This window comes from Cynocephalus volans, chromosome 1 (assembly GCF_027409185.1).
Source record: "Cynocephalus volans isolate mCynVol1 chromosome 1, mCynVol1.pri, whole genome shotgun sequence".
NCBI lineage: Eukaryota > Metazoa > Chordata > Mammalia > Dermoptera > Cynocephalidae > Cynocephalus > Cynocephalus volans.
In genome coordinates this window covers 132,330,745-132,353,206 of record NC_084460.1, presented here as the reverse complement: position 1 = coordinate 132,353,206, position 22,462 = coordinate 132,330,745, and the positions used below count along the sequence as shown (strand labels likewise).

Below are 22,462 nucleotides of genomic sequence, written 5' to 3'. Positions count from 1 at the left end.
CAAATATCTTCTCTTACTCTGTGAGTTGCCTTCTTACTCCTGAAGATGTGTCTTTTAATTGACTGAAATTATTAAATCTTAAAATAGGCCAAATTTTCACTTTTTATTTTTTATCATTTCATATTCCCAAGAAAGAAATAAGGCATTAAATAACTATGGGTGTGTGTTCTATTTAAGATATCACTGGCTACCGCAGTCATATGGATGTTCTACAATACTTTGTTTTAAAAAGCTATGCTTTATCTTTTTTTTTTTTTTTTTTTTTTCCCTTAATGTCACTGTTCCTTTATTTCATCTGGACCCCATTTTATTTATTTATTGGAACACAGTTGATTGTACGTATCTGCGGGGTACAGCATTGAATATCAATACCTGTGTGCAATATGCGATGTTCTAATCAGGATAATCAGTATATTCTTCATTACACAATGTAATTGATTTTTGCAGCCCTTTACCAATTCCTCCCCTTCCCTCCTCCCACCTCTGGTAACTGCAGTTATCTTCTTTTGAAAGTTCAACGTATTATTGTGATTGTTATATCTTTATGTTTTTAGCTCCCACTTATGACTGAGCACATGCAATATTTCTCTTTCTGTGCCTGGCTGATTTCACTTAACATAACTTTCTCTAAGTTCATCCATGTTGCTGCGAAAGGCAGTATTTCCTTTCTTATGGCGGAGTAGTATTCCATTGTATAAATATATCATATTTCCTTACCCAGTCATCCGATGATGGACATTTAGGGAAAAAGAAAGTTTTAAACAAAAATATATTTCCCCACTTTCTTCTACTATAATCATTGTTCCCTAAGCTGCTAACAGTTTTGTGATTTTTTCCCTACTTTTATTGTGAACCATAGCATACAGAAAAATGCATAAAACATATATGTTCGGTTTAATGAGTTAACTATAAGGTGTTATTTTGTATAATTGTAGGACGTTCATTCTCATTGCTGTGTAGTTATCCACTGTGAATATACCACAACTTAATGGAGGCACTACAAATAGTGCTGCTAAGAACATTCTAGTACTCATTTCTTAGGAGTCGAATCAACATACATACAGCTTTAGAAGATAATGCCTAACAGTTTTCTACAGTGGCTGCACTATTTTACATTCCCAGCAGCATGTATGAGGGTTCTAATTGTTGCATATCCTTCCAAACACTTAGTATTACCAATCTTTTAAATTTTAGCTTGCATTTCCCTGATGAGCAGCTTTTCATGTGCTTACTGGCCATTCTCATATTTTTGCTTCCTTATTGATTTATAGGACCTTTTAAATCTTAAGGGTACTGGGCTGGCTGTTTAGCTCACTTGGGAAAGCATGGTGCTGATAACACCAAGGTCAAGGGTTCAGATCTCCATTCTGGCCAGCTGCCTCCTTTAATGTGTTAAGGTGAACAATTCATTTCACTGACCTCCATCTCAGGGGCCAGCAGGGTGTGGTGCTGAGGGGCGGCCAGAGGCTGTGGCAACGTGTCCACTCTGCTGATGGGGCAGCCCTGGGGGCGGATCTCCTTGGCCAGCCGCCCTTTCTTCTTCAACTTGCAGGCTTCCTGGTACGGCGGCGAGATGGGGGGCTGCGTGGGCGGAGTGTACTTATACTCTGAGCCGTCCTCTAGATCCAGTGGGTAACTGCGGTCTGAATCATAGGAGCTCAGGTCCCCACAGGTCACAAAAGGCACAATGATGCGGGTGGGACCATCCAGTTGGTTGAAATCGTAAGAGTGGTCCAGCAGAGGTTTCATCAGGTCTGGCATGAAGCCCTCAGGGGGGTCATAACCCTGACAGACAGCGAAGGCCTCAATGCTGGAATTCCGGCTGCTCCTGGGCTTGGCACAGAGCACACTGGAGAAGAAGACCCGCAGCTGGCTGTAGAGCAGCGTCACATCCCGGCCTCGAAAGATCTTGGCCACAAAGCAGCCCCCTGGCTTCAAGACATGTGTGGTAATGTTCAGAGCGGCTAGGAGGAGCTGGGCCTGCATATACTCATCCACATCATGGAGGCCAGTTACATCGGGAGCCCCGTCGCACACCACTAGGTCCGCGGGGCAGCCCTCAAAGTGCTGGATGATCTCTTTGGCAGTGGACAGCTGGGTGATATCCCCCTGGATCTGTAACACACCTGGTAGTGGAGCCATAGCCTGCAGGTCCACAGCCACCACATGGCCGGACCCCTGACCCCCAATCTTCTGGCTCAGCACCTGGCTCCAGCTGCCTGGGGCTGCACACAGGTCAACTGCCCGTGTCACACCTTGGAAGAGGTGGAATTCCTCATCGAGTTGTAGCAGCTTGAAGGCGCTGCGGGCACGCCAGCCATTTTCCTTGGCCTGAAGAAAGAACTTTTTAAGCTAGCCGTAGTAACGCCATTTTGCAAGGCACAAAACATTACCCTGGTTAAAAGTCCCTAGCATAGGAAAAGTACAGCCTGAGGTTGAGACCAGATAACGAACAGGATATCTGTGGTTATGCACCTGGGCCCCGGCCCGAGGCAAAGGGCGGATAGTTCCCAGAAATAGACAAGTCAGTTAAAGTTTCAAGAGTGCCCCTCAGCTGTTTCAAGGACTCCCAACAGTTTCCAGGGTGCCCCTCAGCTGTTTCAAGGACTCCCACCAGTTTCCAGGGTGCCCCTCAGCTGTTTCAAGGACTCCCAACAGTTTCCAGGGTGCCCCTCAGCTGTTTCAAGGACTCCCAACAGTTTCCAGGGTGCCCCTCAGCTGTTTCAAGGACTCCCACCAGTTTCCAGGGTGCCCCTCAGCTGTTTCAAGGACTCCCACATAACCGAAGCTCACCCGCGCTTATTTGAACTGACCAATTAAACTCGCTTCTCGCTTCTGTACCCGCGCTTTTTGCTATAAAAAGGACCCAGGAGCTTCACTCGGCGCGCCAGTCTTCCAAAAGACTGTGTCGCCCGGGTACCCGTGTGTTCAAATAAACCTCTTGCTGTTTGCATCCGTCTTCGTGGTCTCGCTGTTCCTTGGGAGGGTCTCCCTGAACTGACTGACTACCGACTTTGGGAGTCTTTCATTTGGGGGCTCGTCCGGGATCGGAGACCCCCACCCAGGGACCACCGACCCACCAACGGGAGGTAAGCTGGCCAGCAGTCGTTCTGTGTCTCGTTTCTGTGTCTCGTTTCTGTGTCTAATCCTGTGACTCTGACTGTCTTTCTGAGTGCGCGCATTTTGGTTTCAGTTTGTTCCGGGTTAGTCGCTCTGGGAGCGAAGTGCGGGTAGCGAACAGACGTGTTCGGGGGCTCGCCACCCGGCAATCCTGGGAGACGTCCCAGGATCAGGGGAGGACCAGGGACGCCTGGTGGACCCCTTGGCAGAGGATTATTGTGTTTTGGTCTCACCGCGTCTCGGGAGGCGCGCTCTGCCATCGGACTCTTTCTTCTATTTCTACGGCACTCGGTCTCGTCGCCGTTTCTGGTTTCTTTTTGTCTTAGTTGTGATAGGTCTTTGCGTCGTCGTTCCCCTATTGGAAATTTTCGAGATGGGGCAAGGTGCCCTTACGCCTCTCTCCCTTACTCTAGATCATTGGAAAGATGTCAAAGCCAGGGCTCACAATCTGTCCATGGAGATCAAAAAAGGAAAATGGCAGACTTTCTGTTCGTCTGAGTGGCCCACATTCGGCGTAGGTTGGCCGCCAGAGGGAACCTTTGACCTTTCTGTCATTTTTGCAGTTAAAAAGATTGTTTTTCAGGAGACCGGAGGACACCCGGACCAGGTTGCCTATGTCGTGGTATGGCAAGACCTCGCCCAGAATCCCCCTCCCTGGGTGCCACCCTCCAGCAAAGTCGCTGTTGTTTCGGGATCAGAAAATACTCAAAGGCCACCTACAAGGAAGCCTTCCGCCCCTCCCCAACCCCCCGTCCTCCCGACACCAGATGACCTATTTTCTCTCTCTGAACCCCCACCTTACCCGGCGGCTCCGCTGCCCCCTCTGGCCCCTCAGGGAAACAGATCGGCACCAGGCCGAGCGCCCGGTGATCCTAGCCCTGAGGGACCGGCTGCGGGGACTAGGAGCCGCCAACCTCGCAGTCCGAGAGACGGCTCCGGTCCTGACTCCACCGTAGCTTTGCCCCTCCGAGCCATAGGGCCCCCAGCTGAGCCAAATGGCTTGGTCCCTTTGCAGTATTGGCCTTTTTCCTCAGCAGATCTTTACAATTGGAAGTCTAACCATCCTTCTTTTTCTGAAAAACCAGCAGGTCTCACGGGACTTCTTGAGTCCCTTATGTTCTCTCACCAGCCCACTTGGGACGATTGCCAACAGCTACTCCAGATCCTCTTCACCACTGAAGAGCGAGAAAGGATTCTTCTGGAGGCCCGCAAGAACGTTCTCGGGGATAACGGGGCCCCTACACAACTCGAGAACCTCATTAATGAGGCTTTCCCCCTCAATCGACCTCAATGGGATTACAACACGGCCGAAGGTAGGGAGCGTCTTCTGGTCTACCGCCGGACTCTAGTGGCAGGTCTCAAAGGGGCAGCCCGGCGCCCCACCAATTTGGCCAAGGTAAGAGAGGTCTTGCAGGGACCGGCAGAACCCCCTTCGGTTTTCTTAGAACGCCTAATGGAGGCCTATAGAAGGTACACTCCGTTTGAACCCTCTTCTGAGGGGCAGCAGGCTGCGGTCACAATGGCCTTCATCGGCCAGTCAGCCCCAGACATTAAAAAAAGGTTACAAAGACTAGAGGGGCTCCAAGACCTTTCCTTACAAGACTTAGTAAAGGAGGCAGAAAAGGTGTACCACAAGAGAGAAACAGAAGAAGAAAGACAGGAAAGAGAAAAAAAAGAGACAGAAGAGAGAGAGAGGCGGCGTGATAAACGCCAAGAAAAAAATTTAACTAGGATTTTGGCCGCAGTGGTAGGTGAAAGAGGGTCTAGAGATAGGCAGACAGGGAACCTGAGCAACCGGGCAAAGAAAACACCTAGGGATGGAAGACCCCCTCTAGACAAAGACCAATGCGCGTACTGTAAAGAGAAGGGTCACTGGGCAAGAGAATGTCCCCGGAAAAAGAACATCAGAGAAGCCAAGGTTCTATCCCTAGATGACTAGGGGAGTCGGGGTTCGGACCCCCTCCCCGAACCTAGGGTAACATTGACAGTGGAGGGGACCCCCATCGAGTTTCTGGTCGATACCGGGGCTGAACATTCGGTGCTGACCCAACCCATGGGGAAGGTAGGGTCCAGGCGGACAGTCGTAGTAGGAGCGACCGGCAGCAAAGTCTACCCCTGGACCACTCAGAGACTTTTAAGGGTCGGACATAGGCAAGTGACCCATTCCTTTTTGGTCATACCTGAGTGCCCTGCTCCTCTGTTGGGCCGGGACATCCTGACCAAACTAAAGGCTCAAATCCAGTTTTCCACAGAGGGCCCACAAGTAACATGGGGAGATCACTCTACCATGTGCCTGGTCCTAAACCTAGAAGAAGAATACCGGCTGTATGAAAAGCCGGCCTCTCCCTCCATCGACCCATCCTGGCTCCAACTTTTTCCCACCGTATGGGCAGAAAAGACAGGTATGGGACTGGCCAATAACGTCCCACCAGTAGTAGTAGAGCTGAAATCAGGTGCCTCACCGGTGGCCGTCCGACAGTATCCAATGACTAAAGAAGCCCGGGAAGGCATCAGACCCCACATCCAAAGGTTCTTAGACCTAGGGGTCTTAGTGCCCTGCCAATCGCCCTGGAACACCCCTCTGCTACCAGTAAAAAAGCCAGGGACCAATGACTATCGGCCAGTCCAAGACTTGAGAGAAATTAACAAAAGGGTGCAAGACATTCATCCCACAGTCCCAAATCCATACAGCCTCCTGAGTTCCCTTCCGCCTAGTCACACTTGGTACTCAGTCCTGGATCTCAAGGATGCCTTTTTTTGCCTCAGACTACACCCCAACAGCCAGCCACTGTTCGCGTTCGAGTGGAGAGACCCAGAAAAAGGTAACACAGGTCAGCTGACCTGGACACGGCTGCCACAGGGGTTCAAAAATTCTCCCACTCTCTTCGACGAGGCCCTCCACCGAGATTTAGCTCCTTTTAGGGCTCTCAACCCCCAGGTCATATTACTCCAATATGTGGACGACCTCCTAGTGGCAGCTCCCACATATGAAGGCTGCAAAAGAGGGACACAAAAGCTCTTGCAGGAACTGAGTAAGTTGGGGTACCGGGTATCAGCTAAAAAGGCCCAGTTATGCCAGAAAGAGGTCACCTATTTGGGGTACCTGCTCAAAGGGGGAAAAAGATGGCTGACCCCGGCCCGGAAAGCTACAGTTATGAAGATCCCTACTCCCACAACCCCCAGGCAGGTCCGCGAATTTCTGGGTACTGCCGGATTCTGCAGGCTCTGGATTCCTGGGTTTGCTTCCCTGGCTGCACCCTTGTACCCCCTGACAAGGGAAAACATTCCTTTTACCTGGACTGAGGAGCATCAAAAGGCTTTTGACCACATAAAAAAAGCCTTGCTGTCTGCCCCCGCCTTGGCTCTCCCAGACCTCACCAAATCATTTACTCTGTACGTAGATGAAAGAGCCGGTGTAGCCCGAGGAGTGCTTACTCAGACCCTAGGACCATGGCGACGGCCAGTAGCTTATCTATCAAAAAAACTGGATCCAGTGGCCAGTGGGTGGCCAACCTGCCTAAAAGCGGTTGCTGCAGTGGCACTCCTCCTCAAAGACGCTGATAAGTTAACCTTGGGGCAAAATGTGACTGTGATTGCTTCCCACAGCCTCGAAAGTATCGTGCGGCAGCCCCCCAATCGGTGGATGACCAATGCCAGAATGACTCATTACCAGAGTTTGCTGCTAAACGAAAGAATATCTTTCGCGCCCCCTGCTGTCCTGAACCCAGCTACCCTACTACCAGTCGAGTCAGAATCCACCCCAGTACACCAATGCTCAGAAATCCTTGCTGAAGAAGCTGGGACTCGACGGGACCTGAAGGACCAGCCATTGCCCGGAGTGCCTGCCTGGTATACAGACGGTAGCAGCTTCATTGCGGAAGGTAAGAAGAAAGCAGGGGCCGCCATCGTAGATGGCAAACGGACGGTATGGGCAAGCAGCCTGCCAGAAGGGACATCAGCCCAGAAGGCCGAGCTAATAGCCTTGACGCAGGCATTACGCCTAGCCGAAGGAAAAAACATCAACATCTACACGGACAGCAGGTATGCTTTTGCCACTGCTCACATTCATGGGGCAATATATAAACAGAGGGGACTGCTCACTTCTGCTGGAAAAGACATTAAAAATAAACAAGAAATTCTGGCTCTGCTAGAGGCCATTTACCTCCCTAAGCAGGTCGCCATTATCCACTGCCCAGGCCACCAGAGAGGAAATAACCCTGTGGCGGCCGGGAACCGGAGGGCCGACGAGGCTGCAAAACAAGCCGCCCTGTCGGTCAAGGTGCTAACAAAAACTACAAAGCTTCAAGAGCCAATCGAGCCTGCTCAAGCTAGGACCAAGCCAAGAGAGCTCACTCCTGACCAGGGAAAAGAATTCATTCAGCGGTTACATCAGCTAACACACTTAGGACCAGAAAAGCTCCTTCAACTGGCAAGCCGCACCAGCCTCTCCATCCCGAACCTCCGGTCCACTGTTCAAGAAGTCGCCAATCGGTGTCCAGCTTGCGCCATGACTAATGCGGCTACCACCTACCGAGAGACCGGAAAAAGACAACGGGGAGATCGACCCGGCGTATACTGGGAAGTAGACTTTACAGAGGTAAAGCCTGGCCGGTATAGAAACAAGTATCTGCTAGTATTTGTAGATACTTTCTCTGGATGGGTAGAAGCTTTTCCTACCAAAACGGAAACGGCCCTGACTGTATGTAAAAAGATACTAGAAGAAATCCTGCCCCGTTTCGGGATCCCTAAGGTGATCGGGTCAGATAATGGCCCAGCCTTTGTTGCTCAGGTAAGCCAGGGACTAGCCACACAACTGGGGATAAATTGGAAATTACATTGTGCGTATAGGCCCCAGAGCTCAGGTCAAGTAGAGAGAATGAATAGAACCATCAAAGAGACCTTAACTAAATTGGCCTTAGAGACCGGTGGAAAAGACTGGGTGGCCCTCCTTCCCTTAGCGCTGTTCAGAGCCAGGAATACCCCTGGCCAGTTCGGTCTAACTCCCTATGAAATCCTCTACGGGGGACCCCCCCCCATACTTGAGTTGGGAGAAACACTGGGTCCCGATGATAATTTTCTCCCTGTCTTATTTACCCACTTAAAGGCTCTAGAAGTTGTGAAGACCCAGATTTGGGACCAGATCAAAGAGACATATCAGCCCGGTACCATAGCTGTCCCCCACCCGTTCCAGGTCGGAGACCGAGTGCTGGTCAGACGCCATCGACCCAGCAACCTTGAGCCTCGGTGGAAAGGCCCGTATCTGGTATTGCTGACCACCCCGACCGCAGTAAAAGTTGATGGCATCGCTGCCTGGGTCCATGCTTCCCATCTCAAGCCTGCACCACCCCCGGCACCAAACGAGACCTGGGAGCTGGAAAGGACTGATCATCCTCTTAAGCTGCGTATTCGGCGGCGGAAAAATGAGTCCACCGGGTAAGAACCCCCACCGGCCTGTGATCCTCACCTGGAAGGTACTGTCCCAAACTGGAGAAGTTGTCTGGACCAAACAGGCTACCCAGCCGCCTTGGACTTGGTGGCCCGATCTTAAACCTGATGTATGTGCCCTGGCGGCGGGTATTGAGACCTGGGATATCCCGGGATACATAGCATCGGGCTAGGCCCAGATCAGACCCCCTGATTCAGACTACACAAAAGCTTATAATCAGATCACCTGGGGGGTCCCAGGGTGCAGCTATCCCCGAGCTAGAAACAGGCTTGCCGCTTCCCCCTTCTACGTGTGCCCCCGGGATGGCCGGACCCTTTCAGAAGCTAGAAGGTGCGGAGGGCTGGAATCCCTATATTGCAAAGAATGGGGTTGTGAAACCACGGGGACAGTCTACTGGGGACCTAGTTCCTCATGGGACCTCATAACTGTAGAACGTAACGATAGCAGTAAAAACTGTGACAACACCGGCTGGTGTAACCCCCTTAAAATAAAATTCACAGAGAAAGGAAAAAATTCCAGAGATTGGGCACAAGGAAGAACCTGGGGACTAAGGTTCTATTTGACGGGAAACGATCCAGGTGTACTGTTCACCATTCGCCTAGATATCACCAATATGCCAACTGTGGCAGTGGGCCCCGACCCCGTCCTTGCAGAACAGGGACCTCCTAGCAACAAGCTGTACCCAATGACTAGCAGGCAACCCCCCGCGGCACAAAGGAGCACTGCTACACAGAGCCTCCTATCACCAGGCACTCTACCCCCCACCACGGGTGACAGGCTCTTTGGTCTTGTACAGGGGGCCTTCCTAGCTCTAAATGCCACCAACCCGAACGCCACAGAGCATTGCTGGCTCTGTCTGGCCATAAGCCCCCCCTACTATGAAGGAATAGCCTTTTTGGGAGAGGCCAATTATACCAGCGCCGAGAGTTGCCGTTGGGGGACCCAGGGAAAGCTTACTCTCACAGAGGTCACAGGACAAGGGTTATGTATAGGAACAATACCTTCTACCCATCAACATCTTTGCAACCAGACCCTATCCATCAATTCCTCCGGGGACCATCAGTACCTTCTCCCCTCCAACCATAGCTGGTGGGCTTGCAGCACCGGTCTCACCCCTTGCGTTTCCCTCTCAGTTTTTAATCAGTCTAAGGATTTCTGTGTCCAGGTTCAGCTGATTCCTCGCATCTATTACCATCCTGAAGAAACTTTGTTGCAGGCCTATGACAACCCTCATCCCAGGTTTAAGAGAGAACCTCTCACACTTACCCTAGCTGTCCTACTGGGAATTGTGGCAGGTATAGGTACCGGCTCGGCTGCTCTGATTAAAGGACCTATAGACCTCCAGCGGGGCCTAACCGAGCTCCAGACTGCCATGGACACTGACCTCCGGGCCCTCCAGGATTCAGTCAGCAAGTTAGAGGACTCATTGACTTCTCTATCTGAGGTAGTACTCCAAAATAGGCGAGGCCTTGACTTACTGTTTTTAAGAGAGGGAGGCCTCTGCGCGGCCCTCAGAGAGGAGTGCTGTTTTTATGTAGACCATTCAGGTGTGATACGAGACACCATGGCCAAACTCAAACAAAGACTAGATAAAAGACAGTTAGAGCGCCAAAAAGATCAAAACTGGTTTGAAGGTTGGTTCAATAGCTCCCCTTGGTTCACTACCCTACTATCAACCATCGCCGGGCCCCTAGTACTCCTTCTTCTGTTGCTCATTCTGGGGCCCTGTGTCATCAACAGGTTAGTCCAATTCATCAATGATAGAATAAGTACAATTAAAGTCCTGGTTCTTAGACAAAAATATCAGACTATAGATAATGAAAATAACTTTTAACTCCGCTCTAAGATTAGAGCTATCCACAAAAGAAATGGGGGAATGAAGAAAGAACTTTTTAAGCTAGCCGTAGTAACGCCATTTTGCAAGGCACAAAACATTACCCTGGTTAAAAGTCCCTAGCATAGGAAAAGTACAGCCTGAGGTTGAGACCAGATAACGAACAGGATATCTGTGGTTATGCACCTGGGCCCCGGCCCGAGGCAAAGGGCGGATAGTTCCCAGAAATAGACAAGTCAGTTAAAGTTTCAAGAGTGCCCCTCAGCTGTTTCAAGGACTCCCAACAGTTTCCAGGGTGCCCCTCAGCTGTTTCAAGGACTCCCACCAGTTTCCAGGGTGCCCCTCAGCTGTTTCAAGGACTCCCAACAGTTTCCAGGGTGCCCCTCAGCTGTTTCAAGGACTCCCAACAGTTTCCAGGGTGCCCCTCAGCTGTTTCAAGGACTCCCACCAGTTTCCAGGGTGCCCCTCAGCTGTTTCAAGGACTCCCACATAACCGAAGCTCACCCGCGCTTATTTGAACTGACCAATTAAACTCGCTTCTCGCTTCTGTACCCGCGCTTTTTGCTATAAAAAGGACCCAGGAGCTTCACTCGGCGCGCCAGTCTTCCAAAAGACTGTGTCGCCCGGGTACCCGTGTGTTCAAATAAACCTCTTGCTGTTTGCATCCGTCTTCGTGGTCTCGCTGTTCCTTGGGAGGGTCTCCCTGAACTGACTGACTACCGACTTTGGGAGTCTTTCAGGCCAGGCGGTAGTAGACATCCCGCTTGTCCTTTGATGTCCGTCCCATCTCACACACTGCCCAGGGACCTGCCGACAGCTGTTGCCTCCCTGTCTCAGTTACCAGATGAGTGGGCTACACCTACCTCTTGGCGCCCGGACTACGCAGCTGCAGAGCCTAGAGAGGACTTGCCTCCCCGGCGGGACAGAGCAGGCGTGCCTTGAGTCTCGGCCGGGGTCCACGTCCTCCTCGCCCAAGGGCCTACCTCAGCTTTCGGAGCGGAGAGAAGCAGGGGAAGGAGGTTGGTCGGCGAGCAGCCTGAGCAACGTGGGTCCCAACATCTTGTGTAGCGGGGTCACACTGACTGCCGTTCTCAGCATGCGACAGGCACGACCAACGTGGCTGAACTCACGCACTGCATGGCTGAAACACCACGACGCACAAGAACTGCTTCTTTGTTTATGCTTTATCTTTTACATTTATATCTTCAAGGCATTTAAAATAGAGTTTTGTCTCTGGTCTTAGGTCAGTGTCATTATAGAATATATAATATTATATATTATAAAATATATATAATTTAACAAATTATATATAGTTTGTTAAAAAGTATGTGTAATTTAACAAATTAAAAATTATATATAATATCTATATATAATTTTTACCCACATGAGTATTCAGTTGACACAGCATCTTCTATTGAAAAAATGGTCTTTTTCCCAGTCCTGTGCACTGTCTGTTCCATTTGTCATATATATCTGATGACCTTATACGTGTGGGTCTGTTTCTGACTCTATTTCATTGTGTTTGCCTATCCTTGAATCCATATCACATTGTATTACTTTAGCTTTATATCTGGATAATAAGTTTTCAGTTTACTGCCTTGGCTTTTTTAGAATCAGCTTGTCAATTTCCAGAATTAAATTTTAAAAACTGTTTGAATTTTGATTAGGTTTGCATTGAATCTAAAAATTAGTTTGGAGAGAATTGACTTAGTTATGTTTTTTACTTTTCTATCTTTGAATATGATACATATTTCTATATATTTGAATCTTTTTTTTCTCAGGAATATTTTGTAGATTTTAGCGACGTGATCTTGTATATCTTTCAACAGATTTATTCCTATATATTTTTTATTTTTCAAGTGTTTATTTTCTAGTTTCTTTTTGCAGGTATATGGAAATACAATTGACTTTTTTTTAATGGTATTTTGTTATAGCAGTCCCTGGAAATATAATTGACTTTTTAAAAGAATTTTCTTTTAGAACAGTTTGAGGTTTACAGAAAAATTGAGAAGATAGTATAGAGTTCCCATATACTCCCTTACCCGGTTTTTCCTATTATTAACATCATGCATTTGTTAAAATTAATAAATGAGATTTGATGCGTTATTCATAACTGAAGTCCATAGTTAATTCAGATTTCCTTAGTTTTTACTTAATGTCTTTTTTCTGTACCAGGGTTCCATCTAGGACATCATATTACATTTACTTGTCATATCTCCTTATACTCCCCTTGGCTGTGACAATTTCTCAGAATTTCCTTGTTTTTGATGTCCTCGACTGTCCTGAGGAGTCAGGTGTTTTAAAGAGTTACCCTTTATCAGAATTTGTCTGATGTTTTTCTCATGATTAGACTGGGGTTATAGGTTGGGGAAGGAAGCCCACTGAAGTAAAGTGCCATTTTCATCACATTGTTATCAAGTGTGTGTACTACCAGTCTTACACTTACAAAGGATACATTTGTGTAGATGTGAAGTATCACAGTTACTGACTTGTGTATGTTAAACCATCCTTGCATCCCTGGGATGAATCCCACTTGATGATGGTGTATAATTTTTTTGATGTGTTGCTGTATTGTTTGCTACTATTTTATTGAGGATTTTTACATCTATGTTTATCAAAGATATTGGCCTGTAGTTTTCTTTTTTTGTTGTAATTTTGCCTTGTTTTGGTATCAGGGAGATGTTGGTTTCATAGAATGAGTTTGGGAGAATGGCTTCTGTTTCAATTTTTTGGAAAAGTTTGAAGAAAATTGGTATTGAATCCTCTGTAAAGGTTTGTTAGAATTCGGCAGTAAAGCCATCTGGTCCTGGGCTTTTCTTTGTTGGGAGACTGCTGATTACCGCTTCAATCTCTTTGCTTGTTATTGGTCTGTTCAGGTTTTCTGTTTCTTCTTGGTTCAGTCTGGTAGTTTGTATGTGTCCAGAAATTTATCCTTTTCTTCCAGGTTTTCAAATTTGTTGTCATATAGTTGTTTATAATAATCTCTAATGAACCTTTTTATTTCTGTGGTCTCAGTTGTAGTGTCTCCTTTTTCATTTCTGATTTTTATTATTTTGATCTTCTCTCTTCTTATTATAGTTAGCCTAGCTAATGGCTTATCTATTTTGTTTTTCTTCTCAAAAAAAACAACCTTTTGTTCATTGATCTTTTGTATCATTTTGGGGGTCTCTATTTTATTTAGTTCTGCTCTGATCTTAATTATATCTTTCCATCTGCTAATTTTGGGATTGGATTGTTCCTGTTTTTCTAGTTCTTTGTGGTATAGCTTTAGATTGTTTATTTGAAATATTTCTGTTCTTTTGATGTAAGCATTTATTGCAGTAAACATCCCTCTTAGTACTGCTTTTACAGTATCCCACAGATTTTGGTATGATGTGTCTTTATTTTCATTAGTTTCAAGAAATTTTTTGATTTCCTGTTTAAGTTCTTCTTGGACCCTATTGGTTGTTTAGGAGCATGTTGTTTAATTTCCATGTATTTGTATAGTTTCCAGAGTTTCTGCAAGCTCATTTGTTAATGGCCAGTTAATATTCTGTTGTATGACTGTACCACAGTATGCTTCCTGACTTATCTATTGAAGGCACTTTGGTTGCTTTCAGTTTTTGGTGATTATAAATAGAGCTGCTATTAATGTTCAGCTGTAGGTTTTTGTGTGGATTTAAATTTTCGAATCAGTTGGGCAAATACCTAGGATCATAATTGCTGAATCATATGGCAAGATTATATGTAGTTTTGTAAGAAACTGCCAAACCGTCATCCAAATGGCTTAGCATTTTGCATTCCCATGAGAGCTCCAGTTGCTTCACATCCTTACTGGCATTGGCACTGTCTTTTATTTTATCTTATTTTTTATTTTAACCATTATAATGTTGGGGAAAATGCTGAAATAATACTCTCATAAGTCTGCTTTGTTCTTGAAGTAATATCTTGTCCTTGAAACTATGTTTGCTTGCTCCACTTGTCTGGTTATTAATCACTGCTTGTATGTTTGGCTTTTGTAACAAGAGCTGGCTTATCTGCACAGACTGCTAGGCTAGTGAATGCTGAGAAAAAGAAAAAAAAAATGTATAAAAGCCCAGGAAGAGTCCGCTTATAAAAACTCTGTGAGATCTAAGCTCGGGGTCCAGATTTTTCAGGCATTAGTCTGTCTGGACGCGCTAGCATAATGAACTCCTGACTCTCCAACCTTCTGAGTGACAGTCCTTCTTGCCGAGTCTGTTTCCACAACAATAATAGATATGTAGAGGTATCTGACTATTGTTTTAATTTACAATTTCTTAATGACGAGATTTTGAACACCTTTTCATACGTTAATTTGCCACCTGTCTTTTTTCTTTTTCTTGGTTAGTCTGCCAAGAGATCCATCAACTTTATTGATCTTTTCAGAGAACCAGCTTTTGGTTTTGTTAATTTTCTCTATTATTTTCCTGCTTTCGATCTTATTGATGACTGCTCTAAGTTTTATTATTTCTTTTCTTTTGCTTGCTTTGGGCTTAAATTTCTCTTCTTTCTCTTATTTCCTAAGGTGGAAGCTTAGATTGTTGATTTAAATCTTTCTTCTTTTCTAATACATGCATTTACTTCTATAGATTTCCTCTAACTGCTTTCACTGTATCCTACAAATTTTGGTAAGTTGTATTTTCATTTTTCTTTGGTCAAAAATATTTTAAAATTTCTTTTGAGATTTCTTCTTTGACCCATATGTTATTTAGAACTGTGTTGTTTAATCTTCAAATATTTTGGGATTTTTCACCAATTTTCTGTTAATTTCTAATTTAATTTCATTGTGGTCTGAGAAAATACTTTGTATGATTTACATATTTTAAATTTGCTAACTCTTAAATGTGTTTTAACTCCTAAAATGTGGTCTATCTTGGTGAATGTTCCATGTGAGCTTGAGAAGAATGCATATTCCCGTGTTATTGGTTGGAGTATCCTATAAAAGTCAACCATGTCAAATTGAATGATAGTGCTTTTCAGGTCAACTATATCCTTACTGATTTCTGCTTGCTTGATCTATCAATAACTGAAGGAAGGGTGAAGTCTTTAGCTATAATATTGGATTTGTCTATTTTTCCTTGCAGTTCTATCAGTTTTTGCCTTACATATCTAGATAATCTGTTGTTAGGCATATACATGTTAAGGATTATTATGTCTTTTTAGAGAACTGACTCCTTTATCATTATATAATGTCCTTTTCTATCTCTGATAATGTTCCTTGTTCTGAAGTCTGCTTTGTCTAAAATTAGTATAGCTACACCAGCTCTCTTTTGATTAGAGTTAACATAATGTATCTTTTCTGGCTCTTTACCTATTTATGTCTTTATAAATACAGTGGATGTCTTGTAGAATAGCATATAGCTGAATCTTGTTCGTGGAGGTTTTTAAATCCTCTCTGCCAATCTCTTTTAATGGCATATTTAGACTATTCACATTGAAGGTAATTATTGCTATAGCTGAGTTAATATCTACCGTGTTTGTAACTGTTTCTTTTCTTTGAACTTGTACTTTGCTTTTTTCCCCACTCTTTTCCTGGCTTTTCTGGTCTTCAGTATTTTATATAATTCAGTTATCTCACTTTTCTTAGCCTATGCATTAGACTTCTTTTAAAAAAAAATTTAGTGGTTTACCTAGAGTTTGCAATATATATTTACACCCAATTTTAATCTACCCTCAAATAACACTGTACCACTTGATGGATACTGCAGGTACCTTATAACAGAATATTTCCAATTTCTCCCTTCTGTTTTTTATACTATTCTTGTTATTCATTTTATTTTTTCATATGTTACAATCACAGAATGCTTTGTTACTATTATTACTTTGAATAATTACAATAAGTATATGAAAAATAAAAGATTTTATTTTACCTTTATCCATTTCTTTGCTGATGCTTTTACTTTTTTGTGTTGATTCATGTGTTTAATCTATGTACCATTTTGCTTCTACCTGAACAACTTCTTTTTACATGCTTCATTTCTTGCATGGTATGTCTGCTGGTAATAAATTACTTGCTTTTATTTGTTTGAGAAAGTGTTTATTCTTCACTTTTGCATGAGAATTTTATGTTGATATGTATTTTTTTTTAGCATGTTAAATATTTCATTCTACTCTCTTCTTGCTTGAATTTGTTTGATAAGAAATCCACTGTAACTTTTATTCTTTTTTTTCTAATGATAAGTTGTTTTTTCTCCTCTCGCTTCTCTCAAGATTTTCTCTTTGTCTTCGTTTTCTGAAGTTTGAATACAAAATATCCAGGTTTAGATTTTTTTTTTTTTTTTGCTATCTATCCTGCTTAGTGTTCTCTCAGATTTCTGAATTTGTGATTTAATGTCTATCATTAATAGTGAAAAATTCTCAGTCATTATCTAAGTGTTTCTTCTCCTTCATTCTCTCTTCCCCTTTCCAGTTATGTATATGCTACGTTTTTTTGTTTGTTTGTTTGTTTGTTTGTTTGTTTGTTTTCAAAATTTCCCATAGTTTTTGGATATTTTATTTATTTTTTTAAATTATTTTTTCTCCTTTATATTTTACTTTGGGTAGTTTCTATTGAGATCTATTCCAGCCACTTTTTCTTTCCTTGGTAAGTACAAAATATTGGTGAGCCTGTCAAAAACAGTTTTCTGTCATCATTATTTTTATTGTATCTGGCATTTTCTTTTTGTTCTTTCTTAGAATTTTCATCTCTCTCCGTACATTATTATTCTGCTCTTGCATGTTTTCTGTTTTTTCTCTACAAACCTTAATATGTTAATCATAGTTATTTTAAATTCCCTGCCTAATAATTCCAAAATCTGTGCTTTATTTGAATCTGGTTTGGATGCTTTGTCTCTTGAGACTGTCTTTGTTCTTGCCTTTCCACATGCCTTGTAATTTTTTGTCAAAAGCCAGACATGATACATTAGGTAATAGGAACTGAGGTAACAGGCTTTTAGCATGGGTTTTACGTTAATCTGGCTGAAGCTGGTTGTGTTTGTTGTTTACTGCAGCTCTGGGTGTCAAGGGATCACATTTCTATAGTTTCCTTGTTTCTCTTTCCCCTGTTGTCTTTGGATTTCCCTAAGAACTCTTTATTGATTAGAGCCTGAGCCTTACAACCATTTCAGCTATAATCCACCTTCATTATCCCTGTTGATGTGGTGTAAGGAGATGTGGAGGGAGGAATTGTAAAATCTTATGATTAATTTTTACTCTTTTAGTGGGCCTGTGTACCTTGGCTGTGATCTTCATAAGTTTTCTTGTCTTTTTTATCTCTTCCCTGCTCCCTTAGGTGAGACAGGACAGTTAGAGGGGGATGACTTTGGGTCACTGCCCTCTCATCGACATGAAATCAAGCTCTGGTATATCTTTTTCCCTGGAAAGTGGGATTTTTATGAAAAATGTGCTGGGCTTACTTTAAAATGGTTACTTCCCCTCCATCACCCCCTTTCCAAAGATTTGAGGTGATTTTTCTTAGGTCTTCACTATGAGAACTGGTGGGGATTCCTGGAAGTGAAACCCACAGAATTGTGAGACCTCTTTAAGACCGTAGTCCTGAAGAGCTTGGTTCATGCCCTATCATTTTATGACTCCAGTAACTTCTACTCCAGGTATGCTGATCTCAGCTGTCTTTCTCTGTATTCACTGTCTCTCCAAATTTCAGGATGGTGGTTTGCCTGTGCCTTCAATTCTCTGATAAGTCCAAGAATAGCCATTGATTTTTATTTTCAGTGTGTTCACCTTTTTAAATGTGTTAGGATGGAAATGATGACTTCTTCCAAGATCGTTATATGTTGAAGCTAAAACTAGAAATCTTGTCACTTATTTTGGAATATTGACCTTGAATCCAAAGTCTTGCTGAATTGACTTGTTAATCCTGATAAATTGCCTATAGATTTTTCTAATTTCCTAAGCACACAATCATGTCATCTGGAAATAAAGACTTTGATTTAATCCCTTACCATTTTTATTCATTTTATTTCTTTTTCATGGCTTATTGTCCTAGCTAGGACCTCTAGTCAAGAGATGGAAAGAAGGGGTGAGAGTAGTGAAAATCCTTGTCTTGTTTCTGAGTTGAAAAGGGGAAGCATTTACAGTTTCACCATTAAGTGTAATGTCAGCTGAAGGTTTGTTGTAGTTACCTTTTATTATGTAAAAAAAAGTTAACTTATATTCCTAGTTTACATTGTTATTTATTTTTTATGAATAGATGTAGGAATTTATCAAATGCTTTTTTCTGAATCTATTAGATATTAGAGTGATCACATGATTTTTTCACTTTTTTTCTGTTAATATGGTGATTTGAATTAATTCATTCACAAATATTAAGTCATCCTTGTATTACTGAAGTGAAGGAAAGTTTGCTGATGATGTGTCTTCTTCTTTATGTATTGATTAATTTGATTAACTAGTATTTATTTGGGGATTAACAGTCAGGAGATATTGGCCTGTAATTCTTTTTTCTTGAAATATTTTTATTAAACTTTAGTGTCAAGCTTATGCTGGCTTTATAAAACTTGTTGGTATGTGTTTTTTCTTTTCATATTCTTTCAAAGAGTTACAAGATTGGTAATTTTCCTTCAGTAAGTATTTGAAAATATTCATCAGTGAAGACATCACATTTTTTATTGTTTGTTTTTTGAAGGTTTTTAATACTAGATTTAATATATTTAATTAATATCTCACTATTCTGGTGTTTTACTTCCTCTTATGTCAGTTTTGGTTAGCTGTGTTTTATGATAATTTTCAAAATTATTTGTATGCAGTTGGTGATAATATTCTGTTATTACCTTTTTAATGTCTGTGGTATTTGTAGTGACATTCCCCTTTTAATCACAATATTGGTAAATTGTGTTTCCTTTGTTTTTCTCTTGGTCAGCCTGGCTTGACGTGTATCCATTTTTACTTACATTTTAAAAAAAAACTCCCACCATTATTTTTTCTTCTGTTTCTATTCATTTTCACTCTTTGCTACTTTCTATAGTTTTAATTTCCTGCTGATTACGCATCTTGAAAGCTTTGATCAGCAATTTTCTGCTTTTATTTTTCTTCTAGTGCATACATAAAGGCAATACATTTTCCTTTTCACATTTTTAGCTGCATATCACAAGTTTTGATATGTCATATCTTTATTATCATTCAGGTAAAAATAGTTTCTAACTGGTTTATCACTCTTTTTAAAGCATGGACTTCTAGAGCTTTCAGGTGTGAGACTAATGCATATTTGTCTCCTCAGTATTAAGAGACTGTGAGAACTTCTTCTGAGCATTTGGGGGATTTGACTTAGCTCTTTGGTCTCTTGCCCTGCACAGACTCAGAATTTGTAAGTGTCTTGAGGTGGGTGCTGGCTCTATGTTTGAGCTTCCTTCAGTCTCCAGTTTTATTATTCCGGCCCAAGCAAACACCAAAGGCTCTGTTGATTTCTTTGTTGTAGAGCAGTAAATTTTACTGAAGGTTGGATTCTCTCTTAGATAAACAAGTATTTCCAGGAAAAAAAGTGTTAGCAGCTTTTCAGTGGGAATTCACGACTTCTTCCAGAGCTTTTAACTTCCTAGGGCCCCTTCCTAGAATTGTTGTCTTCTAAGAACATTCGGACTGGAAAATTCCACTCTGCCTTCCTGAGTTTTTGATTTAGTTTTTAGCCTCCCAATGTATACAGATTTGCAATTCAGTAAAGATCTTAAGAGGGGAAATTGACATGTGTCTGAAGCTCCCAAAATCCTTATTCGTCAGTCTTGTCGCTCTTAGCCCTGCAAAATTCCAAAAAACTCTGCTGGTTTATCTGTTCCCTGATTCTCAGCTTCTAACCCACAGAAAACTGACAAATAACATGTTATTGCTGCTGATTTGTAGCTCACCTCTGAAAGACCCTTTCCGAAATTTTATTGCCTTTAATTCTCCTTTTGCAGTTGTCTGATGCCTTTAAATAAACTGCTATGTAATTAACTCAATTTTTCTAGTAGTTCTCAGTGGAAGTGTTAACCTCCTGCAAACTACTTTATATTACCTAGAAATGAAAGTTTTGAAGATAATTTTAATTTTAGTTTATTTTTGTATACTGTGACACTTTGAACACACACACAGATATCACTTAATAGACAAAATTTACAAAGCCCTTCATTCCCATAGAAGGAAAAATTTAAATTTCACTTTAACTTCTTATTAGAAATTAACCTAATCAGATGCCTTTTTTCTAGTTCTGTGTGGTGTCAGGGAAAATTGCTGACAATTTTTTCTCAGAGGAATTGTGGCTTTCTGCCAATCTTAGTACTCTGTAGCAGAAGACTGAGGAACTCAATGCTTTTGAAGAAAATCTTGGGATAATTCTTAGCAAGAAACTTTGTATTTTTATGCCCATAATCACCACACCCTTAGTTTAGATCAGTTAATGGCATTCTTACCTCATGATCTACAAACTAGAAAGCATTTTTTTTTTTTACAATACTCATCTTATGTTGGTTTATTTGTGTTTCAATTTGTACACTCAATAAAAATTTATTAACCAGGTAGTATAGGCCAGAAACAGTTTTAGAAACTAGATATTCAATGGTAAAGAAGATAGGGGAGTTCGTTTTTAATGGGCAAGAGAGGAAAATAAAATGACTATAACACTGAAATAAGTGCTATGATATGGGTAAGCCAGGTTAGTATAAAAGTATATTTGTCTTGATTCTTACTGAATTTCATTTTCAGATTCTTCACATAGGATAAAGCATAAAAATAATGAGACAGCTGTATTGGGAGAAGATGTGACTATTTTCTGCAATTTGACAACTCCAGCAGATGTTGTGCAAATCACCTGGCAGAAGATCCAAGACTCTTTGCCACAAAATATTGGCACTTATAGCGATAAATATGGAGAAAAGATTCTCCCACCGTATGTAGATAGACTGCACTGCAAGATCATCAAACCCAATATCTCATTCCTAACTATCCGGGAAGTGGCATTTGAAGATGAAGCCTGCTACAAATGTCTATTTAATGTGTTTCCACATGGCAGCCAAGGAGGACAAATCTGCCTTACCATTTTAAGTATATAAATGTTTTCTATAGTGTCAAATTGCTGGGGTAGAAAACGTGGAGATGTGGTCTTTTTTAAAATTGGTGTCCATAGAAAGAATGTCAGAGGGTGAAAGATTAATAGAAATGATCTGGGACAAGTCTTTCATTATACAGAAGGGGAATAAAATAGAAGCCAGTGACAATCATGTGACTTGCCCGTTTTCACACACTGCAGGACTGGACATAGCATTTAGGTCTTCTCCTCTCTCATTTAACTTCTCTGCACTACACTACACTGGCTTTCACCCAAAGGGTAAAATACATAAAATGCATCAGGATTTTATCACTGGGGAGTTGGGAAAAGAGAGGAAAAGAAAAGCAGTCAGTAGAGAAGGAGAAAGAGGAAAAAAATGAAGACTCTAAGAGAATAAGGATTACCCAGTCCTTAAACTAATAAAATGTTACAGGAATAATGATAATGCCATAGTGTTCCCTCATTATGATGCTATAAATTTAAAGTATTGGGGCTTTACATAATGTAATTTTAAGGTTAAATGAAAGTTGAGACACCAATTGTTTCTCTCAAATTGGAAGGCCTTCCAACGGATACAGAAAATAGTATTGTGAGGTTTTGCAAAACCTGAGGAAAGGTAGGTGAGAGGGATATGATTTCAACATTTTGGCTTCATATAAAATTTGGGGAAGTCCTTTAACACCATAGAAATCTGGTGTACTTTTATGTTTAATTTTGTTTCTCTCTCTATTTTGCCTCAGCCATATCTGAATTAAGAAATGAACTCCAGTTCAATCCTGACTCTGAAGGTTTGCTCAGCCTTAGTTATTCAGCTGTGGGAAAACCTGCTCCTCAAATATCTCTTTTCCCCTCACAAGTCCTCATGAAGCCACCAGAGGAATATCTTGCTCAGAACCCAAATAGCACAGTAACTGTCACTAAAACGTACACCATCTCTTTGGAAACGGTGAAGTCCTTAGGACTCCAACACCTGATTGTGCACGTGGATCACCCTCTAAGGAAAGCGGACAAGATTGTTCCCCTGTATGTAAAAGAAGAATGTAAGTAG

General features: G+C 42.5%; 2 protein-coding genes across 2 annotated transcripts; one reads left to right on the top strand and one right to left on the bottom strand.

Moving 5' to 3' along the window:
• Positions 1-1,367: 1,367 nt before the first annotated feature.
• On the bottom strand, positions 1,368-11,159 carry LOC134388956 (tRNA (cytidine(32)/guanosine(34)-2'-O)-methyltransferase-like). Its single transcript, XM_063112383.1, has 2 exons — positions 11,121-11,159; positions 1,368-2,331 (listed from the first exon to the last, which is right to left on the bottom strand). Exons 1-2 carry the CDS (start codon positions 11,157-11,159, stop codon positions 1,393-1,395), a joined length of 978 nt encoding a protein of 325 aa, XP_062968453.1. The 3' UTR covers positions 1,368-1,392.
• An 85-nt stretch (positions 11,160-11,244) lies between these two features.
• LOC134388880 (nectin-1-like) lies at positions 11,245-22,462 on the top strand. Its single transcript, XM_063112267.1, has 3 exons — positions 11,245-11,530; positions 21,072-21,410; positions 22,155-22,462. The coding sequence occupies exons 1-3, from the start codon at positions 11,245-11,247 to the stop codon at positions 22,460-22,462; spliced, it is 933 nt and encodes a 310-aa protein (XP_062968337.1).

Excerpts from the sequence above, each read along its gene's own strand:
- LOC134388956 (XM_063112383.1), bottom strand. The coding sequence starts at position 11,159 with ATGTCTACTACCGCCTGGCCTGAAAGACTCCCAAAGTCG. Across the intron at positions 2,332-11,120 it reads CTGAAAGACTCCCAAAGTCG|GCCAAGGAAAATGGCTGGCG; the intron begins GTAGTCAGTCAG and ends TTCTTTCTTCAG.
- LOC134388880 (XM_063112267.1), top strand. The coding sequence starts at position 11,245 with ATGAGTGGGCTACACCTACCTCTTGGCGCCCGGACTACGCAGCTGCAG. Across the intron at positions 11,531-21,071 it reads ACCAACGTGGCTGAACTCAC|ATTCTTCACATAGGATAAAG; the intron begins GCACTGCATGGC and ends TTTCATTTTCAG. Across the intron at positions 21,411-22,154 it reads AATCTGCCTTACCATTTTAA|CCATATCTGAATTAAGAAAT; the intron begins GTATATAAATGT and ends ATTTTGCCTCAG.